The 22,982-nt window shown below is 43.7% G+C and overlaps 1 protein-coding gene across 7 annotated transcripts in view; it reads left to right on the top strand.

Annotated features, from left to right (window-relative positions):
• Nucleotides 1-22,982, top strand: part of BRD9 (bromodomain containing 9) — a 1,136,180-nt gene that overhangs the window by 86,583 nt on the left and 1,026,615 nt on the right. For 5 of the 7 annotated variants that reach the window (XM_069620588.1, XM_069620585.1, XM_069620589.1 and 2 more), the window contains exons 3-4: nt 14,640-14,769; nt 20,243-20,303. In XM_069620588.1, coding sequence (XP_069476689.1) covers nt 14,640-14,769; nt 20,243-20,303 — 191 coding nt within the window. The remainder of the gene's footprint in view (nt 1-14,639; nt 14,770-20,242; nt 20,304-22,982) is intronic. The other 2 variants (XM_069620586.1, XM_069620590.1) reach the window with 1 other exon arrangement.

Raw genomic sequence — 22,982 nt, forward strand, 5'->3', positions numbered from 1 at the left:
TGACTTACAATCTCTTTCCAATATGTCTCTGCTAGTGGGCAAGACCACCACATGTGAATAAGATCCCCAGGCTGTCCACAATTTCTCCATCAGTCTGCAGGGTATTCTGGGTTTTGGAATGCATACATACGGGCGTCATATACCATCGGCGGCAGAGTTTGTATGCTGCTTCTTTAATAGAGGTACATTTAGAGCTCTTGGCGGTTTTGTGCCAAATGCGGCCCCTAGTATCCCCAGAGATTGGTCTCCCTAGATCTGTCTCCCACTTTTGCATATAGGTGAGGTTCTCTTCAGGGTCCATCACCCCCATTAGACGATATAATTTAGTTATTCCTTTGTGTGGATGGCCTTGTTGTACTGTTAGCTCCACTCCTGTTGGGCTTCTAGTTGACCCTTCTTTCACCTTTTTGTTTGAGACCCAATGCCTAAGTTCAACATAGTGAAATCGTTCCCACTCCGGTATGTTAAACCTGCCCTTATAGTCTTCAAACGTTAAGGGTGACCCATCTGTGTACAGTTTTTTGGACCATGTTACTTTCCCTGCCCCCCCAGTGTGTCCAGAAATTAGCCTGCATTCCTGGGGTAAAATCCGGGTTATAAGCAATCGGTGTGAATGGTCCCCCCCACTTTGATCTTCTTATTTCTCAAACCCTATCCTAATACCACAGAGTAGTTTTGGTTGATTCTAGCAGCAGCTCTCCTTTTTCCCGGTGCCGTGTGGCGAGGAAGCCAAGGTTCCCCAGGGGGGCGTCTTGGTCGCTGTTCTGTCCAGTATTACCCACTGATTTCGCTCTTCTCCAGATGTCCATTGTAGCATCGGGGCTACCTGTGCTGCCCATAGATATCTACGAAATTCTGGGACCCCCAGTCCCTGCAAGGCTTGTGGTCTAAATAGTACTTTTTTGGGGATTCTCGGTTTCTCTCCCATCCCCCCCCCACCCCTCCTCCCTCCCCCAGATAAAATTCATCACTTCTTTCTGCAATGTTGGTATTGCTGGGCCTGGGATTTTTATTGGGAAGGCGCCCACTATGTATAGAAATTTAGGAAGTAGGGTCATTTTAACCGCTATAATGCGTACCAGCCAGGACAATTCCTGCAGTTGCCATCGTTTTAGGTCCCTTGATAGTGTTTTCAGGAGGGCCGGAATATTGGCCCCGTATAGCCTATCATATTTGGGGGTCAATTGTACCCCAAGATATTTTACTGCCTTGTGTTCCCACTTCGGGGGATATTGATTCTCCCATTCCGGGATTTGATCTGCCTTTTCGGTAACATTAAGAGCTTTGGATTTGGGATAGTTAACATGGAATCCTGAGACCTTTGCAAATTCCCCCAGTAATTGTATGGCTGCTGGTAAGGAGTTTGCGGTGTCCCTTAGGAACAGGAGAATGTCATCCACGTAGAGTGCTACTTTTTTGAGGTCCTGCAGTGCCCACTTCCCCCCTTGGATTCCCGAGTGGTTACGAACCCTACATGCAAATGGCTCCATAGCCATGGCAAAGATCAGGGGTGACAGTGGACACCCCTGTCTTGTGCCTTTCTGAATGGGGATATTCCCTGTAAGCTTCCCATAGACCATTAGTCTTGTGGATGGGTTTGTGAAATCGGCCATTACCATGCAAGTGAAGATTGGTCCGCACCCGAATCTTTCAAGGGTTAGTCGTGAAAAAAAAAACAGTGTAGGCTATCAAAGGCTCTAGAAGCATCCAGAGCCGCCACTGAAAATCTTTGGCCAGTCCTCCGTCCCCAGTCTATCGTATCTATGGCTCTGCGAATATTGTCATATGTGTGCCGCCCCTTCACAAAGCCTGCCTGATCTGAGTGGATTATTTCCGGAAGCATCATTGTTAGTCTCTGGGCTAGTACCATGGAATACATCTTTGCATCCTTGTTTAATAAGGAGATCGGGCGATGGCTTGCACAATCTGTTGGATCCCTGTCTGGTTTCAACAATAATATTGTAGTTGCTGGACCCATGTCCCCGGATGTACGCCCCTTGTCTCTAATGAGGTTAAATAGGTGTGTTAGGGGGCTTGTTAAGATGGTCCTGAATTATTTATAATATGCTCCTGAAGTGGCTCTGCAAGTGGCAGTTTTGCTGGGAGACTCTCCCTCCAACGTCCTGTGGATACAGATTGGATACAGATTGCCGGTACCACATGTAACAATATATGGACATTGAATCTTTCTATGGACTACTACAGACTCTATAATATAATTATATGTGTTATAGTATAATTATCAAGTCCTAATATCCACTTTTTATATATTTTAGGCAGGTCTAGATAGCCACCCCCACTTTGTCATTAAATTGAGCCAGCCGCGTGCTCCTGCGCGCATGCTCCTGAAGTGGCTCTGCAAGTAGCTGTTTTGCTGTTCTGCTGCTCGGCAATCGAGCGAGCAAGCGAACAGCGTGCAAGAGCGCTCCTGTTTTATTTACTCCCCCGTTCACTATCACTGTTCTTTTACACTCGTTTCCCTGTCTCTTGCTGGCTTTTGCTGGCTTGAGCTGTTGAGAGTGCATGCAGGTTTAGGAGCAGCCCCCTTCCCCCATAAACTTCGTGTGCGAGGACGTGTGGAAGTGTTGTCGTTGCTTTAACAGTGGAGCAGTGAAGCAATAACGTTATTGAAGCAACAACGGCAAGGGTTTCCTGGTTCATTCCTGCCATTAGGTACTAGGTATGCATATGGCTTGTTGCGCGATATTGTTTTATTGAGCATAGTTATTCTATTGTTTTTGGCTCAATTACTCTTCCTTTTTTGCTCAAGTGCTCAGGTTTTTTAGCTGCTTGGTGCGTAGTGGGTCTGGGGTTCACGTTCTCCTTTTTATTTAGTTACCCATTTTTATTCATGCCTTGCTCCCATTGTAGCGTCTCAGATCACTCCTTTACCAATTACCTTCACTAAGCTTTGCTCTTTTGTGCTTCATTGTGTTCTTCCCTGAGACTATCAGCACCTAATTTTGACTGATACGTTAATATGGATGATTATGAAAAAGAACTTGTGATGCACAAAAACCTGCGCAACCGTCGCATTTGTGCGCCCAAAATCATCACCCGCCCCAAAAAAGGTACAATACAGGGGAATTCGATTAATGATTACTTTGGAAAAATGCAAACTGCTAAAGTAGACGCCGTTAAAGCTGAGATTGTTGATCTTGTCTCCCTCAACTCAGCATCTGTTGACTTGGTTTCTGAGATGGCCAATGAGTTGGGATGTGTTAGTATTAAATTGTTATGTGATGTGCTATGTGGTCCCACAGAAGTACCGCACGATGGATCTAAAGGTGTTGATTGTATTAATGTAACTCACAAGGAATCTAACGTTGTTAATATTTTCATTCCAAGACCTCTTGACCCTAAAGCCAATGATTATTTGCCTACTGCTATGAAAACACCGTCTGTTAATGCTGAGTTGCGTCCCCCAAATGGCATTAGTGAATAACATGGCATTAGATATACTGCTGCCATTGTGCATAGGGACCCTAACAGTCAAACAAGAAGTGTTATTGACATCAAACTCTGAGCTTGTCGATATTGATATCGAGTATATGGGCAAAGACCCTGAATTGTCCTTAGTCGATGCAGTTGCTACCCCATTGTTTTTTACCCCCCCCCCCCCCACTAAAATGGCCATGGTTCCATTGTTTAATGTTAAAGAACTGGTTCCAAAGCATGCATTTGAGTATAACTCAAATATACCACCAGTATTTAGTTTCACCTCTAATGGAAAACCTGCAAAGATGGAACGTTCACCGAGGAATGTGATTACTGTCCATGGGGAGGGTGTAAATGAAACTGATGCAGATTCCAGTATGAATTCGGATGAAATGTTTAATGCCCTTGAAAACCTACTCTCAATGTTACTTGAGAAGTGTTCACATCTAGAAACTAAAATTGATGTGCAATCCCTGCTAATCCATTCTAGATTAAGACTGTTGCAAAGAATGCGTAAGCAAGTGTGTGCAGTCACAGGCACCTAACTCAGCTAAAGATAACAAAGAAAAAAAAAGTGTTGCGATAAACATGGGGAAGAATCCAATCTGTGTCAAAAGGAAACCCCCAAGTGTTCATCAAGCTATTATGTATAGCAAGAGAAATGTGAAAAAGAAAAGGTCTCCACATGTTAATTTAAACTCTGTTAGAAATATAGACATTTGTGCAACTACGGCGCCATTAGCCATAATTAATGACAATGATAACATTCGAGAACAAGTGGGGGCTAAAACAAAGGTTAAAGCACCGACTGGTGCTGCAAATGCGATTTAATATGCGTGTTGGATGAACCTGATGCACACATGGCCAAGATTAACACACCGGTATCGAAACAGCTGTGTGTGGCAGCGCATGTTAATAATGGTACTGCAGCAGCATCCTTGCAAATGACACTGCCAGATGCCTGGGTATTGAAAAACTCTGGCAATGCGACGTCCAGCAGTTGTATGAAGGAAACATCTACTGTTGGAATGTTGTCTGCCCTACAGATTACTCAGGTGCATATGGATAAATCTCCTCCTCTGCTGAATCGCTCGGCGATATTGAGTATTTTCAAATCCATTGTGCCCTTGGGGGTAATTACCTCCAATGATATCCGCATTGTTGACCAGCTAGAGATAACTAACAAATACACCTCTAACATATGTTTTGAGGCAGAAGGCACTCTGAATTATGTACTGAGTTATGAGGTTGATTTGTTACGTATGGGTTATGCTGTACATAAAGTAATGATATCAGCTGTGAAATCTCGATCTAACATGGCACAGCAAAAACCAATTTCTACTGCTTCATGTACCCCCCCTTCTTCCAACTCAGGAACAAGGGCCAATAGCACAATGCGGACCTAGATCAGCAACCGATCAGTCATGTCCATCTGCTCCATCCGTAAGAAATTCCGCTGTCAAGGAAGTGATTAATGGTGACCTTGATGGCATCCCGGAAGGATACTGGCAATGGTTGCCACTGTCTTTTAAATCACATTTTGCAGAGTCCCGTCACTGACTGTACTCTCTACAATTGTTGTATTCATGGAACACGAGAGGTCATTCACATTTATTTGAGGCAGGCAGCCTTATTGAATATTTGTCAATTTTCAAAGTGATTGCACTGCAAGAAACTTGGTTGCTAAGTAAGATTAAATTAGATGATAGATGTACTGTACACCAAGTTGCTACTAAGGGCCCTCTTGGCCGACCTAAAGGGGGTTTGTTGATATCGGTACAATCTCCATGGAAGATTGTAAAGCTCCACTTGTCCACTCAACATGTGTTAGTTGCAAAACTAACTTGGCTATTAGAAGTTATCGTAGTTATTAATGTCTATGATCCACCCAATATGGTCAACACTATTGAAAATGTGCATACCGTAGACGACGTTCTTAAGAAGTATAGTCATCGCTATTCAATCTGGCTACTAGGTGACCTGAATGCTAAAATTGGTACCCTTAGTAATAATCCTGAAATCAATGACGGACTGACAAGATCAACTACTGTCCAGGAATTTAATAGTCAAGGCCGTAAATGGGCTACTCTCACAAATAGTCATTGTCTAGTAAAACTCAATGGTCTCACTCCAGGTGATGCCATGATGAAACATACCAGGGTTGAGGGAAGATCAGCTGCTATCCTAGACTATATTTTTACTAATAATTTGGGCTTTCATTCCATAAGGGATATGAGTATTGTGGAACGTGAAGAAAGTGACCACCTTCCACTATGCCTCTTATTTTCATTCCCGGGTAGATGCGATGTTGGAACCGATTATGATAACGGGATGATTCATGTGAATGAAGGAAAAAACAGAATTGTGTGGCATAATCGTAACCTAGAGAATGCCACTAAGGTTGTTTCTGATCTGCTACCTGTGTTTATTGAGGAAGGTGCCTCAGGTCTTATGGCTGCGATCACTATTCTGTCTCAATTTAGCTTGCTTATGCAGAACATTCGTGAACATATATGTAAATGTAGGCACTATAAATCTGCTGGTGAACGGACAAATATTATGACACCTCGTAGGGTGGGTAATGATAAGATAATTAGCGAAGCAAAAAAGCATCTTCTTAATGAAATTCGAGTTGCAGTGACGTCATCTGTTCCAGCATTATCCGATCAAGCTGTTGCATATCACATTGAAAGACTCAAAATAGAATATAAAAAGTGGATTAAGATACACAAAAGGGAAACTGAAATAAACTTATGGAAAAAAATCGCTACGATGGCTATGTCAAACAACAACCAAGACATCTGGCATCTCCTTCGAAAACAAAAAAAGCGAGATTTGTCTATTAATTGTATTTCTGAGGATTCATGGGCCCTTTATATTAAAGATACCTTGGGTAAAATTGAATTATCCAATAATATTCTATTGTTGCCGGATGCTACATGGGACTGCAATGTATCTATATCTGATATTATCAAGACTATTGACAAACTGAAAAACTCTTGGGCGGCAGGCCCCGATGGTGTTTGCAATATTGTAATTAAAAAACAACCTACTTTATGGGGTGCAGCATTATTGTTGTTGTTTAAACAAGTTGGTAGGTCAGGTGTGATTTCTCCGTCATGGCAAGCAAGCCATATCTTAACGTTACATAAAAAAGGACCATGGGATAACCCTGCTAATTTTAGAATGTTAGCGGTGCTCGATGTTTCTTCAAAAATCTTTACTAAGGTTCTGCTCCAAGAATTGAATATATGGATTGCCGCTTGTAACATTACCACAAAATCAAATAGGTTTTCGCGATAAATCAAGCACTATGCATAACCTACTGATATTAACTTCTGCAATCGAGCACGCTTGGACCAAACGGCACTTAGATGTATATTGTGCCTATATCGATTTCTCTGCCGCATTTGACACCATTCTACGCAATAAACTGTGGCATAAACTAAATTCATGGGGAATTCCACAAGGTCTCTTACGGATGTTGATGTTGCTTCATACCGACACTTCCGTAAGAATAAGACTCAATGCTGCGGGAAGGTTATCGAAAACCATTGTGGGGTAAAGCAAGGGTGCATGATAGCGGCAATCCTCTTCAATCTCCATTTGTCTGATATGATGAATGCTTTTAATCTAACCAATGCCAATCCCGTGAATGTAAACGGTGTGACCGTTGGATGGCTTGCCTATGCGGACGACCTGTTGTTACTGGATTGTACTCCAGCTGGCCTTCAGCATATGCTTGATTCTTTGGTGGTTTATTCTGCTGCCAATCGTTTGACCATCAATATAGATAAAAGCAAAATTATGGTCTTCTCCAAAAAACGTAGACCTAAGAGATATTTGTGGAACTTAGATTCAAAAAAATTAAAACAAGTGACAACATATAAATACCTTGGTATTATCGTTGATGAGAAACTCACATGGGAATCCCATTGGTCCGCACTTCACAACCGGTGCATTGTGTCTACGAATGCACTAAGAATATTTATTGGTCGAAATGGTGGTTACTCTGCCATCTCGGTTGTAAATATATATCTGGCCAAAATAGTCAATGATTTTATATGCTGCTGAGATATGGGGTCACTCTTTTGTCAAACGCATGGTAGCACTTGAGGCAAAACTATTGAGGAAGTTATTTCGGTTACCATGCAATGTGCCTACACATGTCAATGTGTATTGAGCTATGAAAAGGTGGTTACTTTTGTAAATGATACGAATTTTGTACCATATGTGCAAGCGTATCTCCGCCTAGAAGGCATTATGCTTGTTGGCACTCTTGGCACATTGCAAAGATCTTATAGAAAATGGTTGCCTGAGAGTGAGTACTCCAGGAATGTTAACGATTGTTGCACAAAAAAGAGACATAAAAAAGAAAGTGTTTGATTGCTGGAATGAGAAAAACATAATTAATATTGCCTCTAAGTCAAATAGTGGTCCATAACTTGAAGAGTACTCATCTAGAACCACGCCCCCCAAATATATTGTAGCATATCCCAGCACCAGTACTTCACGTATTTATCTTTTAATGAAATTTAATATGATGGAAGAACTGGCAACCAAAGGAGATATTGTTGGGATCCCACATGAAATGAGGAAATGTCGTTTGTGGTAATGATGTTTGAGTCACTTTACCACCTAATCATGAAATGTGAAAGCCTGATTGCGATAAGAACCAAATCTTTTAACAATGCAATTGACATGACGCATATTACTGAACTATGGATGTCTTTTATGAGAGGTAATGATACTAATTTAATATACTATTTTGTTATATTTTATGTAAAGATTGTGGCTATTTTACAATGTATTGAATGGTGTTTTTTAATGTGTATTTTGCTGCTATATTTTAGTACTGTGCAATTTTAGCTTTCTGTATGATTACCTGTCTATGTTGCATGTTTTGTGATATACAAAGCCTATTTGGTTAAAAGTATATCTAACTCAAATAAATAAATAAATAATATGCATTGCTTAGCCCATCTGTGCCTGGGGTTTTGTGTCCTTTTAGTGCTCCTATTGCCTCCCCCACTTCCTCCTCTGTTACGGGGCCTTCCAGCTGTTGCCTGTCTGCCTCACTAATTTGTGGTAACTCTATCTGGTTTAGAAATGTAACTTGTGCCTCCCCCTCTAGGTTTTCATTTTTTAGGTTGTTGGTGTAGTATGAAATCATCGCCTCTTTTATTTCTTTCTCCCTCCTCACTACATCCCCGGTTCCATTACAAAGTTGGGTTATACGGTTCCGGAGTATCTGGTGTCTCAGTTTAGCAGCAAGGAGTCGGGTAGCTTTACCCCCATGTATCTAATAAAATTGTTTTGTTTGCACCAGAAGGTGTGCCGCATCATCTGCTAGGTGGGTTTCTAAGATCACTCTGGCCTTTTTTAATTCCCGCCATGCTTTCTGTGAGCCCTGTCTTTGTATTCCACCTCCGCTTTGTGTATGTTGGCTTCTATATTACGTCTCACCCTCTCCCGACTTTTAATATAGTTTGATGTTTGCGTGATAAACTCCCCCGTACTACCGCTTTCCTGGCATCCCAGATAGACGACCAGTCCATCCCCGGTGTTATGTTTTCCCGGAAATAGTTCTGTAAATTTTGTTCTATGCTTGTCCGGACCGTTAGATCTTTCAATATTACCTCATTTAATCGCCAGGGTTTGTGGGGTGGTTGTTGTGGGTAGCTTGGCTCTATTTTTAGAAGTACCGGAGCGTGGTCTGATAGGCATCGCACTCCAGTTTCTAAGCTTGTAACTTGTGGGACCAGTGTTTCTGAAATAAGTATCATATCGATACGGGAGTAACCCCTGTGTACTGCTCAATAGTGGGTATATGTTATATCTTGTGAGTTAAAGAATCGCCAGGTCTCTAATAGGTGTAGTTCCCTTAGAAATTTGGCCAGGGCTTGTCTGAATGTGTGCAAATTGGAGGTGGCTGTGAGGGCTTTATCCATTGCTGCACACATCACCCCGTTAAAATCACATCCAATTAGGATTTTCCCTATTCCCCATTGTGCAATTTTGGGTAATGGGTTCAGTAGGAAGTGGTCCTGTTTCGCATTAGGGGCATAAATTGGAATCAAAGTCACCAGTTGGCCCATCAGTTTCCCCCGCAGCATCAAATAACGGCCATCCAGGTCTTTTTTAATAAATCGTTTCTCAAAGCTGATACCTTTTGCTAATAAGATGCCCACTCCCCGCTTTTTAGTCCCACTGGAGGCCAGGTATTGTGTAGGGAAGGCTCTATGTCTCAAACTCTATTCATCCTCTGGGAGTAAGTGTGTCTCTTGCAGCCATACTACCGAGGCGTGCATATCTCTCAACCTAGTCAACATAGATTTCCGCTTGATTGGGGAGTTAAGCCCCTGGACATTTAACGAGACAAATCTTAACTCAGACATTATTGTACTTTAACCATTGGTCCCTTTCATTGTGATCCAGCTCCAGAATTCTTGTAGGTATTGTGTGTATGTTTTGTACCTTTTCAACCAAAAATGAAAAAACAAGATTCCCCCCTCAACGTTTGAACTAAAACTTCCCAGTAACGTTCTCAACATATTGTATTCACAGTAGATCACCTAGTTTTTTACTCACCCGGGAAGTTTGGGTTCCGGACTCCTTCTTCCCCCCCCTTGCACCCTCCCTTTTCTGCCGCTTGATGGCTGGTATGATTGCTTCTTGTGCACTCAACTTAGCATATGATTACGTTCCAGTTGTAAGATTCACTCTTTTTTTTGTGACCTCCATTTTCCAATTTTGAGGGGGCTGTCCCTGTTCTCCAGGTGTTTGGCAGTTGTTCAGGTGGGATCTGAGGATTTAGGTTCCTTATTACGCCCCCGTGGTCGAGGACGTCCTAGCCTACATTGGCCTCTTCCGGATCCGAGATCCTTCCTTGTCGGTGAGGTTGCCCCCTTCGTCGTCCTGCATAAGATCTGCCCTAGCTTCCTCCTTGAAGACAGAGAACCTCTGGCCTTTCCATTCGAAGCGAAGACATGTCGGGTGTCCCCACCGGTATCGCACGTCCCTGGTGCTCAACGAGTCTGTGACTACCCTCAGTCTTTTCCTCCTGGCATGTGTAGCTTGGGCTGGGTCTTGAAATAATTGAATTGGAGTGGAGCGAAATCTAATAGGTTCCTTCTTACAAGCGGCTTGCATAATGTCCTCTTTCAGTTGATACAGGTGCATCCCGGTTAGCACATCGGGAGTCAGATATTTGCTGAGTTGATATGTAGAATAGATCCTGTGCGTCAGATCTAGCACGATTTCTTTGTTCTCTTCCGTGTTCAGGATGTGTTGGAACAGGTCCGTCACATATTGCTGTAGGTCAGAGTCCATTACCGATTTCGGGATTCCACGAATTCTAATGTTATTTCGCCTGGACCTGTTTTCATCATCTTCCTGTTTATTCTGCACCCGTTCCATTTGTTGTTCCAACTCATGGACTCTGTTTGCCAAGATGTCATGTTCATGGCTCTGCTCCGTTACCACTGTTTCAACTTAATCGATCCTTTTTTCTACCGCCAAGACTCCTTTATTGAGATCAGAGATGGATTTAGCTAGGTTATTTGCACTTTCTTTAATATCTTTCTTAAGCTCTTGCAGCATTTCTAGCAGATCCGACTTTCAAATAGGTGGGTCTTCGGAGTTCCCCGCCCCCTCTGGAGGGGGGGGTATGTACCTGGGCCATCGCCTGCACCTGATTGCGTTTCTGAGTGTCTGCTGTTTGCAGCATGGCTTTGATATCGCCAGATCCTTGACCTTTAGTTTTCGTTGTTTGTTTGGACATCTTGGTCCGTGTGTGATGATCTTGTTTGCTGCTCTAGGTTTGATCTGAAGAGTTAGGATCGATGTTGCTCTTTGCCGTTGCCCCGCAGGTAGGTTTTCCACCTCCCACCACTCTGGGGGTTCCTTTGTGGGACCAGGTGAAGTTCTTTATCTGTGTTATGTTTGTGCTGTGGGCTGAGGTTTATTACTTCTGGGTTGAGCCTCACGGGGTCCACCCCTCTGTTCCTTGTGCCTCTTTTGGGGTTCTGTGTCTCAGTTTGTTCTCTTTGTTTTCCCAACCTTTAAATATACTTCCCATGTTATGCTGGATGGGTGAGTTTTGTACCAGGGCCATATGAGACCACCAGGCAGATGTCTCGCAGCATGGTTGGTGTTTTCCTCTTTACTCCGCTTTAGATTTCATTCCCCCGAGATGTCACATGCAGCTTATAGCTTGTATCAGTCGCCACGAGTTTGCGGTGTATGTTATTGATCTAGCTTCTTTTGGGTTCGGGTGGTTGTTTTTCTCTTTGATCTTTTGTTAACCATTTGCTGTAGCTGGCATGCTTCATGTTACATCACCTCATCCGTATTCTGGTTACTTTCGATTTCGGGCCGTGGGGGAGGCTGCAAAGGTCTCTGGTATCCCTCCCCTGAAGGGCCCCGCTGTATTTTCAGAGATCACTCGGACCGAGAGTCCGTTTTGCCCCCGACGCCCTTTACTGCTTCTGTGTGAGCTACAACCTGCTCTTTTGCCAGGATCCGGCAATGTATAGTCAAAATGGCGTCCGTACGAGCCGCTTCATGTATGTTCCTTTAAATTGCCGGGAGTGATTGGGGTGCGTAGTTTACAAAATGTCGCTGTTTATGTTAGAGATCAGCTAGTGTGTTGCTGATGCTTCGCCTCCTGCAGTGACATGTTTTCAGGAGTCACCGCTGTGGCCATATATGCGGTTCTAGGGGCCCCGGGTTCTGTACCACCCGTGCGGCTGCTCCTTGCTGTAGCCGCTGCTTCCCCCCAAGCTGGTCTGCTCACCGCCGGGCTGCCAGCTTGCAGGATCCTCCTTGTAGCGGTCGGACACCGCGCGCTCACTTCCTCCGGGGTCTTCTATGGCCCGCAGTTACTCTGATGGTCCCACGCCTCAGGCTCCAGGGTGCGACGCTCCTACTTGCCGCAGCCCGAGACCATGCCTCATGATACGCGCCCAGGGGTGGGGAGTTACAGATCTTCACCACGCGATCCCCCGCCAGTCAGCCACGCTGTCAGGGCACGTAGGCAGACCCCCAGATTCGCAGTGTGCTTCTCGGCTTCGCTCACTCACTTTCGGAGTTCCGCAACTTCTCTGGCATGAAGTCCACGGCAGCCGCCATCTTGACAGAGGGTCGATCCGAGAGTGCTCTGAGATTTGCCCACAACATCACTTGTGCTAATGAATGCTGCCAAATTCTCGTTTCTTCCGATGCCCACGAAGTTCATCGCTGCATAGGTTGTTTCTGTGGGTTTGTCGATGCATTATAAGGGGCATAAGGGTTCCGGGGTCGGATGAAGTCAGAGCTCCCCGAAGAGCCATCCTTTCGGGGCCTCGGCTGGCCACGCCCCCTTATGTTTGCTTTCTTCAAAAATCCTGTGCAGTGCAGGAGTCCCCCGACGTCGTCCTTCTTGTCCCCACGACTGTGGCTCAGGAACAGCGAGATCTGCAGAAACTGCCAGGAACCACGACTTCAGCAACATTTGTTTCTTCATACAAAGGTACTGTCCCAACCCAATTGAGAGAACCCCACTCTCGTGGGGAAAGTTTGTGAAACTTTCCCAACTCGCAAGCCTAATCAGCTTGTGACCCCACAAATGATTCTTTTTCGCCTAAACTACTTCTGAGAACTTTTGTAAAGACTTTACTGTTTGACACCAGAACTGCTTTTTCCTATCCAGAACACTAGCCCATTGACTTTGGCCTGGCCTATTGACTTGAATTGAACTCTTCTGGTGAACCGAAACTATTTGCACTGCCTAGAAAGTATACATGATCTATTCTGCTTACCTTTGTCCTTTTTGCTCACTGCTAAGTAACTGAACTGCCATTTGGCTCCTTTTTCAGGGGAGCTCAAACTGTCTCAAAAGCTTAGTTTTGTATTGTAGTGTATTGGTATATAATATTAAGTTGCCTCCTTCTAGTGAAATGTTTTCTAAATCATTGTGTAATAAATTAATAAGTGTTTTACCAAGAAACCTTGAGTATAAGTGTCTACTTGAACCACTGTGTTTGAAAGTCCTCTGTGTATCTATTTGTACTGTGCACATTCACTCTTGAGATAAGCCTGGCTGCTCAGCTCGCTACCAACAAACTGTGTGGTACAGACTTATACCAAAGGTTGGTCTTGCTTACACCTGTAGTCCTAATTGTGTTTGGTGGTCCCAGAGGGTACTGCATGCAATTCTGGCTAATGGAAACTCGTAAAGTACTGTGATGGGGTGAAGTGGTGCCAAAATATCTTGACAAAGACATTTATTTTGAAGTTAATGAAGTTCAGAAATATGAATTATTGATGACAAGAAGCTGTCTCAAGACCTTAACTAAAAGTGGAAGGAGGAAAGCTTTGTTATAAAGCTGTGAACCAGCTTTGGAATAAAAGTTGGAGCTTTGTGTTGTCAAGTTGGATTAGAAAAAGAACTGAAGGGGAACTTTTTGTTATGACACAGGATTTCCTTATCCTTTGTGAACATTTAAAGAAAGACCTGTTTGAATCTGGCGAAGGGGAGTTTGCGCAGATTATCACAAGAAGCAGCTTTTGTGGTGTGACTTAATTTGTTGTTGTTAAACTGCCATACATTCCCTTATTGGTTTATTGTGTATATAAGTGTGTCTGACAGAAACCTTTTTGTTAGTGTTTATCTTATTTTAGGCAGGGAAATCCTCGTCAGGGTAGTGATAGTAAGGCATTTATATCCAACCTTTTGAGTGATAAAAAATTGAATTTTTTTAAAAACCCTCACAAAGTTGTTGTCTCGCATTTCTGACCCCTCACATCAGCCCATGGACATTAGTCACAGTCGTTTTTATATGGGAGTGGAGGGAGGAGCCATGAATAGTGAGAAAGGCGGTACTTCACCCATGAAGAAAATACATTGTTTGTAAAAATCTAATTACTTTAAAATTAAATGCATTTTCCCCAAAATGCTTTATAAATAAAGATATGTGCAACTTGAGATTGTAAAATCAAGATGGAGTTCCTTGCAATATATTTCTATTAATCGACTGTCGTTCAAAATCCATGTGTCAGGATTCATCTATCTCAAGATTGGATCAATCTCTCTAAAGATATAGATCTGTGTTATGCACTTCATTGAATTTGAACACCAAATCAAATAAATGTACAAACATCAAACATGCTAATTTATCTGCCGTTAAACACTATTATTTTTATGCCTGCATGTTTGCCAGGAAGAGAAAAAGAGAAAGCGGGAGAAGGAGCTGTGTGACACTGAAGGCGAAAATGAATCTGTTGATCCAGGCCTGAAAATAGAGACTGAAACCATAGATCGACCTGTGAGGGCATGCAGAACACATTCAGGTAAAGTCCTGTTTGTCGCAGTTGTTTTTGTATTGAATTGAATATTTCTGTACTTAGGTAGTTCATATACCGTTAAGTATTTTGCTTTTTCCTTTTGGCTTCAAGTTCCAATTCTTGGGCTCTATTGACCTTTGTCTGGCTGTTTCAATGGGGTTCGATTCTGGATAAGGTTTGTCTTCAACATTTGTTTGACCCTTTCACTGCTGCTTGTATTTGGTAATGTCACAGGTGGCTCAAGGACAGTTCAAGGGTCTTTATTGAATACTCAGTTGGCCCTATGCCTCTCTCCCTCTTACCTCTGAAAGCAATTCCTCCCTAATCCAGGTGTCCCTGTCCCCCTCGCCCCAGTGAGTAGATAGTGTGCTCAGGGTGAAACAATTGATAATAGGCTGAATAAACTGCAGTGTCAACCTAAAGGTTCATGGCCTTAGCTCAATGAACTCCCTCAAGCACTTCCTAGTTTTCCCTGCTCTACGAAGTTGTTAGTGTTCTAATGGGATTGTGCCTTAACGTAACCCTGCTTGATGCCGTGCTTCTATCACGCTCACTCTTTTCTCTCCCGTACCTTTCTTTATACTCCCTCTCCATGTCCTCCCTCCTTTCCTCTCTTCCCCCTTGTCCTCTGTCGCGCCGATGTCTCTCATCCTTTCTAGGCCTCACCTCCACCTTTTAAAGTTACTCAGCCCGACACCCTCCCCTGCAGCCCGACTCGCACTCCCGCTTGCACTACTCCTGCTGAACACTACTACTCCCTTCTCCACACTACTTACTACCACTCCACCCACCCCTTAGTCAGATATCCTCCTTTCACTTACACAATCACTTACTTCATTATCACTCCCTACTCTCCCTCCACTGCCCACACTTGGCACATTTTCATGCACTATCACAACAGTGTACTATTTTCACTACCTGGCCAATACCCTACTTTCCTGAGAAATCATCCTCCACACTCTGCTGCTCCTTCCTCCTGCCTGCCGGTCTCTTGGTCTGCCGCCCCCTCCTCCTTTGACCTTACCCAAATAACCCACAACTTCCCGTTTTCTGCTATCCTTATGCACCCTGTCCTCTCTCCATTGATCACTGGCACTGGCCAATCTGGCATTATCTTCCCCACCCAGTAAGGGTTGAAATTAGCCAAGATTACAGGCTAGGACCCACCCTCATTTCTCCACGTGGGCCTACAGCAGTATGGCAATGGCGGCCAGAGAAATTGAATGTCCCCGTTCTTGTTATGGGTCCTTGTAACTGTCGCCCCTAAAGTAAGTCCAATGGGTGTGAGGGTTTATGTCCCTAACTTTAGCGCCTGGTGTTCTAGGTTACTGGCTGGCGGGTACAAGTATTTGCCGCCATTGCTTGGTATAACAGCACGGCTTCCCTGTCCGCCGCGTAGTATTGTTGCTGCAGAGTTCTCTTCCCGTTTTTCCTTCTCTGCCAATGCAGAGCAAGACATTGCATGTGGGTTGTTTGCTGGTGGTTGGGTCCCCGTTTCCAGTCCTTCTGCGAGTGGCGTGCAGCTCTGCATGACAGCTCCCTTTTTGATCCGCATCAGTGCTTCCCCAGTCTGATGTTTCATCACGAAGAAAAACACAAATACACTGGCGAGCATCTTGCTTCGGAGAGATGGCATGAGACATAGACAAGCTAGTTCAAGGGGAGTGAGGCAGGAATTGGGGCCTTTTCACCTGCCACCATCTCATTCAGGGATAGGACTGGCTTTACATTTGTCCCTGGTAGGCCTCCCACCACCGGCTGTGATGGGTTCCTGTGCCCTCTCGACAAGGCCAGGGTGCTAGCCTTGTCATTCTAAGTACAAGTAGCAGAAACTAAATTCAGATTGTGTAGTAGTTGAAGTGGGCAGGAGCGGTGCTACTCTACTTTCTACTTTTAACGTTTTACTGTTCCTTTACTTTTATTTTAAAAATAAACTGTTCCGGAATAGTTTCATTTTTAATATAAAAGTATAGGAAGAAGTTGAAACTTGCACTTTCAGTGCACTGCACTGAACGTTCCCTTAAACAGCAGGCGCATGCATTTGGGGGTTTGTATTATATGGGTTTGTATTGTACGTGGGAGGGGGTGTGGTGATGAGGTTTGTGGGGAATGGGAGTAAAATGATTTTTAGGGGGTGAAAACATAAGTCCAATTCACAATGGGAGTATTTTATAATTGAGAAAAATGTTTTAACTGGAAAACACATTTTTTTAAAATAATTCATTTGCACCTAGTTATTTATACACATTAAAAGATACATTTTTTGTTGGGAGTATTTTTTCTCCCTGTTTTTATTTTTTGGGAGTATTTGGCTATTTTTAGGGAGTTAAAGTGGCTGATACACCCTTTATCTGTAGGACTGGTTCCACTACTTCTTTTCATACAATGCGACCACTGGGTACATTACGTTCTTAGCACTGGGAAAGCAGTGTTATTGAGCAGTTTGTTAAGAAACAAAGGGGTTCAGTACACTCGATTAATCAACTTATATAGTATTTCAAGCAATTGGATGCTTTCCAAGGGTTTGACAATCCTACCCCATATAATTTGCCATATATTGCAATTTGGAGGTCCAAGGGGCAAATGAGGGTGCAAGTTATCAGTCTGTCGAACACTGCTCCATTGGAAGGATTGTTTTGTTCTTGTAGAGGTATTATTTAGCCAAGTCAGTCAAGTTTATTTCAGAATATAAAAATATTCCATGAAATATAACAGAATAAAAATATATACAACTTAAAAATACAATTATATATTACAGGGAACATAGCATGAAATAATTCATTTACAGGATTACAACATACACGCATTCAATTCTTACATTAGGCATATGTGAGACCGGCATGGTATTAAGAGAGACAGACTCAAAGGTGTTTGTTTTAAAACCTTTATTTACTAAGGTTCCTGTGTTGATATAATGCCTGACTGGCCTTAACTCTAAAGGGATGGTTCCCTTACCTATGTTTCTAATGGCCGTCGCTGTCTGATAGTCCAAAATAAGTCTGTCGCTGTCTATGCTTGCCCTCTCTCTTCACAAAAATGTGATGGGAAGTTTTTAAAAAGAAAAATAGTGGTTGAACAGAAAATTGTTGGTTTTAGGTGGTCTTCTCGCCAGGTGTAGTTTGGTCTATGTCACAAAAATGAGTTCAATCAAAAAGGGCTGTTCGTAAGACCTTCTTCACAGAGCCCTTGAAGTGGTTCCAAATACCTTCAGTGTCTTTGGGTTCCTTGGAGTTCCCTTCCCCAAGCTTCAACTTGTTTGAGTTCCAAACAACACAAAATAAATATAACCCAGTTCCATTTTAAGCTTCTCAGGATTCACTTCCCCAAGCTTCAATCCTTTCAACACTACAAAAATACAATAAGACACCAACTTGGGTGGGCCTCTCAGGGTTATCTTCCCCAAACTCAGGCCCCTTTCAGCTTCCAACACAAATTCAGGTTTGTCCAAATGCACTTGGCCTTCTCTGTTAGGCCTCTCAGGGTTCCGTTCCCCAAGCTTAGGCCCAATCCCCAGTTTAAAACACCAGTTCAACTTGCCAGGATGTACCTTTTTCTCATATACAATTTCTCTCACATGCAATCCTTTCATGGGGTAGAATCATAGGCTTTCCAAAACCCCAGGTTCTTTGCTATTCCTAAGCATGAGCACTCTGCTTTTGCCCCTCTCTTTATTTCTTACCTTTGTACCTTCAGGTGCACTTTGTAACCCCTTTGATCTATCTGTGTACCTTTCACTTTGTCATGCACAAGTGCAACGTCTTTGTTTTTCTCGCTGTCTTCCTTTTAAATTTGTCGTGCACACTTGCACCTTCCTTTACTTTACTTTCTCTGTGTTGTGCCTCTTGCACTCTCCCCTCCTTCTGCTGTGCACTCTTGCACCTGTCCTTTTCCTATCGTGCCTCTTGCACCCTGCTTTCACTCTTCCGTGCACACCTGCACCTGTTTCCTTCTTCCGGGTCATTCACACCCGTTTCTTTACTCTGGACTTCGCTTTTACTTTTGCGCTGCTAGTGTGCCTTTTTCTTCCTTCTGTGCCACTAGTGCGCTTTCTCCTTCTTTCCTTGTTCCTTCTTTCTTACTTTGTATCTTTAAACTCTCCTTCTCACTTTCCGCTCTGTGCCACTTTACAAATCTTGCTTTTCTCCCTTTCCTGCTCTAGCCACCCGCATGCTCCTAGTTTCTCTCTCTCTCTCTCTCTCTCTCTCTCTCTCTCTCTCTCCCTCTCTCTCTCTCTTTCTCACACACACGCGAAATTCACCGGGTAGCCTAGAGCTGGCGAGTGGTCTCTCCTGGTTGCTTTGGGTCGAGGTCAGGGTCTCACCACCTGCTCCTCAGATACACTTAGGCCTGGCACATGGCCGAGGGAACGAACAATTACACAGACAATGCCTGCGGGATACCGGCTGCCTTGCTCCGGCTCTCTGGATACATGGCTCCCTAGCCACGCTGCAGCCCCTCACAAACGCTGGGCTAGCGTCCCAACACGCCGTTCTCATCCGGATCTTTACTTCCGTAGTTCCCAGCTCCTTGGATTCTCGTGTCCCGTATGCCTCCCCAGTTCACTCATTCACCTGTGTAAAACCACACCTTTTAATATTGGGAAAAATATTCAAGTGGTGTCAGGTGCGAGTGGTCATTATGAAATGCCTGACCCTGCCTCACTCGATTAGTGTGACAATTTAATGGTAGTTGGCCTCTCCCTGCCTTCCCATGTTAACTATAGGGAAATCTTCATTTCACTCGATTGCCTGTTCCTTGTCCCGGTGCTTGCTGGAAATGGGGAGGGGGAGACCAAACAAGATGGGAGTTGATATTTACATGTTATGTTATTACAAGGTGATTGGCAAAGGTGAGAGGGAAAACCTCTGGCCATGGATGTGTATCCCAAAGGTGATTTTCTTGGTGTCAGATTACTCCCTATTTTAAACACCGGACATGAGAGCATTGGTCTGTATAACTCTTTCCACGATCAGAGCTAGGGGAAGACAAAGAGGTGTTGGGATGGAAGTCATGTATTTGTCTTATTTTACTTTCCCCTTTTCAGGGGTTTGTTCTGGGATGACAGGTTTGCCCCTCTCTTGGGTTTGGGACATTGGGATCTGCATAACCCGTAAAGGCTTTTTCTTCACCTACCGTCCCTTTGGGGTTCAGAGTCTCACCTAGAGTACTTTCCAGAGTGCATCCCCGGACTTCCCTACCCAGGTGATCCTCCCTCGTTTGTCCACCCCAGGGTTGGGATCCAAAACGATGGCCCTCCCCTGGCCACCTGAATAGAGGATTCTCGGGGTCTACATGGGAGAATACCCTTCGGTTTATCAGACATGGCATTATTTTGCACTCTAGCTGCTTGGGACAAAAGGGATTATTTAAGGGATCTCTTATGCCAATCTCGGAGTAATTGACACTATCCAAATACATGGGAAGTGGCAACGGGTGCTAGAAAATGCATTTCATTAAAGAACTTCCATTTTATTTGCAGCAGAAAATGATGCTACTCCTATACAGCAGTTATTGGAACACTTCCTTCGACAGTTGCAAAGGTGAGTATGCTGGGACACCAGTGTGTTGTCTGGAAAATAATATAAAAAGTGCATAATGTGTTGATGGGGAGCAGAAAGGTAAAAGTAGACTAAAATAGTAACACTGCAGTTCGATGTATCTTTTAGCTCTGCTTCTTAGGAAATTTCCTCAAAGATGGTAATATTTTTGATCAGTGAAGCACTGCTTTAACCCAGAGATTAATAATTGTATTTAATTTTCTCCAAAGAGGCAAAATGCAAACAACATCAACGCAATTGGACTGTTTTGTTGACATCACTCAGTGTTGATTTGTGATGGCTGATGGGTACAAAATGTTTTTCAGCAAACATGCATTTAAACCATGTTTTTGTTAATAAAGATACCTTGGACCCCCATGCTGACTCTTGGTCTGCATATTGTATGTAATTTATCCGTTGCACTTAAGATGTGATTGTATGCATGTGTAAATGCCTTTTGTATATATGTGTAACTCTGTTTGCCATGACCTTGTATACCTGTAACACTTGTAACTGCCAAATGTGTCCAGATACCTCTGGGTTAAGGTGCGCTATAGAAATAATAATAATAATAAACAAACCCGATGGGAGGCCCTCCTCACCCCCTTCCACTCCTCTAAGACCATCATTAATGTCTAAAACCCACTACGCAATTCCACTTCTCCAAAGTCTCCATACTAGAAGTAGAGAAAGCAATACTCGGTCTTAAACCGTCCAACTGCAAAGGAGACTTATGTCCAGCACAACTCATCAAAGATGCTGCACGAGATCTAGCACCATTTATCACTAAGTTAATTAATGCCTCCTTTACCACAGGCATTATCCCCAGTAACTTAAAAGAGTCCTGGGTGCTCCCACTCTTAAAAAAGGCTACTCTAGACCCCACTATACCCACTAATTATAGACCTATTACTACGGTTCCGTTCCTCTTGAAGATACTGGACAAGGTGGCATACATCCAAATCCAGAACTTCCTGGAACAAAACCAACTATTAGGCTCCCGACAATCTGGCTTCCGCCCTCTTCACGGCACAGAAACTGCACTGATTGACCTGAAAGCCCAAATAGACAAAGTACGAGATTCTGGAAAACTAGCACTCCTCCTGCTACTAGACCTATCGGCCGCTTTTGATTTAGTGGACCATAAAGTCCTATGTAACCACCTAGATTCAGCAGCACACTTCTCCACTGAGGCTATAGCTTGGATACAATCCTTCCTTAGTGACCGCACCATGAGGGTTTTCTCACCTACAGCAGCTGCAGACCCCATCCCTATTACCTGAGGTGTGCCACAGGGATCATGCGTTTCACCAACGCTATATAACATATTCACTAAGCCCCTGTTTGATGATTTGGACCATCTGGGTATCACGTATACGAACTATGCTGACGATACCCAGATCCTCCTCCCACTCACAGGGGTTTACGAAAAAGATCTAGCTATGGTGAACAAAATATACAGCATCGTTCAGGCATGGATGGCAACCTATGGCCTATGCCTGAACGATGATAAAACTGAGCTTCTTATCCTAGGCACCGCACCCCTCATCAATAAACTAAGTACAAATTACTCTTCCTTTACCATAGATGGGAACTGCATACAAGTTGCCAAAGAAGTTAAAACATTAGGGATCTACCTTGATTCTACCTTATCATTCTCCAAACAGGTAAATTCCCTAGCTTCCTCAACAGCCTACACATGTAAGCTCATTAGAGCAGGGAAACAATTCCTTTCTCAGCACAGTTGTCTAACACTAGCCAGAGCCCTTATCATCTCTAAACTAGATTATTGTAACGCACTATACATAGGAGCCACTAAATCCATCATCAACAAAATCCAGATACAGCAAAATAAGGCCCTCCGAGCGGCATTGAACATCCCCAGGAGAGAACACATTACAGCAATAAGAAGGAAACACAAATGGCTCTCCACCCATGAGAAAATCAGACTCAAAACTGCATCTCTCACACACAAATCTCTACATAACAAAGCCCCCCAATACCTAAAGGACAGATTCACTAGATCACACCCCACAAGACAAACCAGACTTGCCTACACCAATCGCCTACAAGTACAACGCTTTAAACTGACCACCATAGGCGGAGCTAGCTTCCCAGTCAAAGCTGCTCAATTGTGCAACGAATTACCCACTACCGCAAGGCTAGAACGCTCTTTTTCCAAATTCAGGCAAATTGTAATTAACTGGCTAACGACAGTAACTGCTAATTGAACCTATGATAATGGTTACGCCTGTTTGCTACACAGCATCTGCACCATACGATTGTAAACTTGTATTGTAAACTTGCACCTGTAACTGGTAATTTCTGTAACTTGTAACTGTAACCTGTAACTTATGCTCTAAGCTGTACATATTCTTACTTTCTGCGCCCTTATACCCCAGGGTCCGGTGCGCATAATAAATACTAAACAAACAAACAAACAAACAAATGGTACTGTCTTGATCCTGGGCCCTCGGGCCCAATCTCTTCCTTTTTGATAGACGCTTCCCACGCCTTATCAACTTCCTTTCTTCTACTGCTACTCCTATCTACCCCTTATTAGTTACTCTGCTGCCTGCTTCCTCCGCTGCTTATTTGGTCGCCCTGTTGCCTCCTTCCTCCGCCACCTCTCTGGCACATCCTGCTGCTTCTCTGGCCACCCTGTTGCCTCCTCCTTCCGTC

This window comes from Ambystoma mexicanum, chromosome 5q, assembly GCF_040938575.1.
Source record: "Ambystoma mexicanum isolate Mex_15411 chromosome 5q, UKY_AmexF1_1, whole genome shotgun sequence".
Classification (NCBI taxonomy): domain Eukaryota; kingdom Metazoa; phylum Chordata; class Amphibia; order Caudata; family Ambystomatidae; genus Ambystoma; species Ambystoma mexicanum.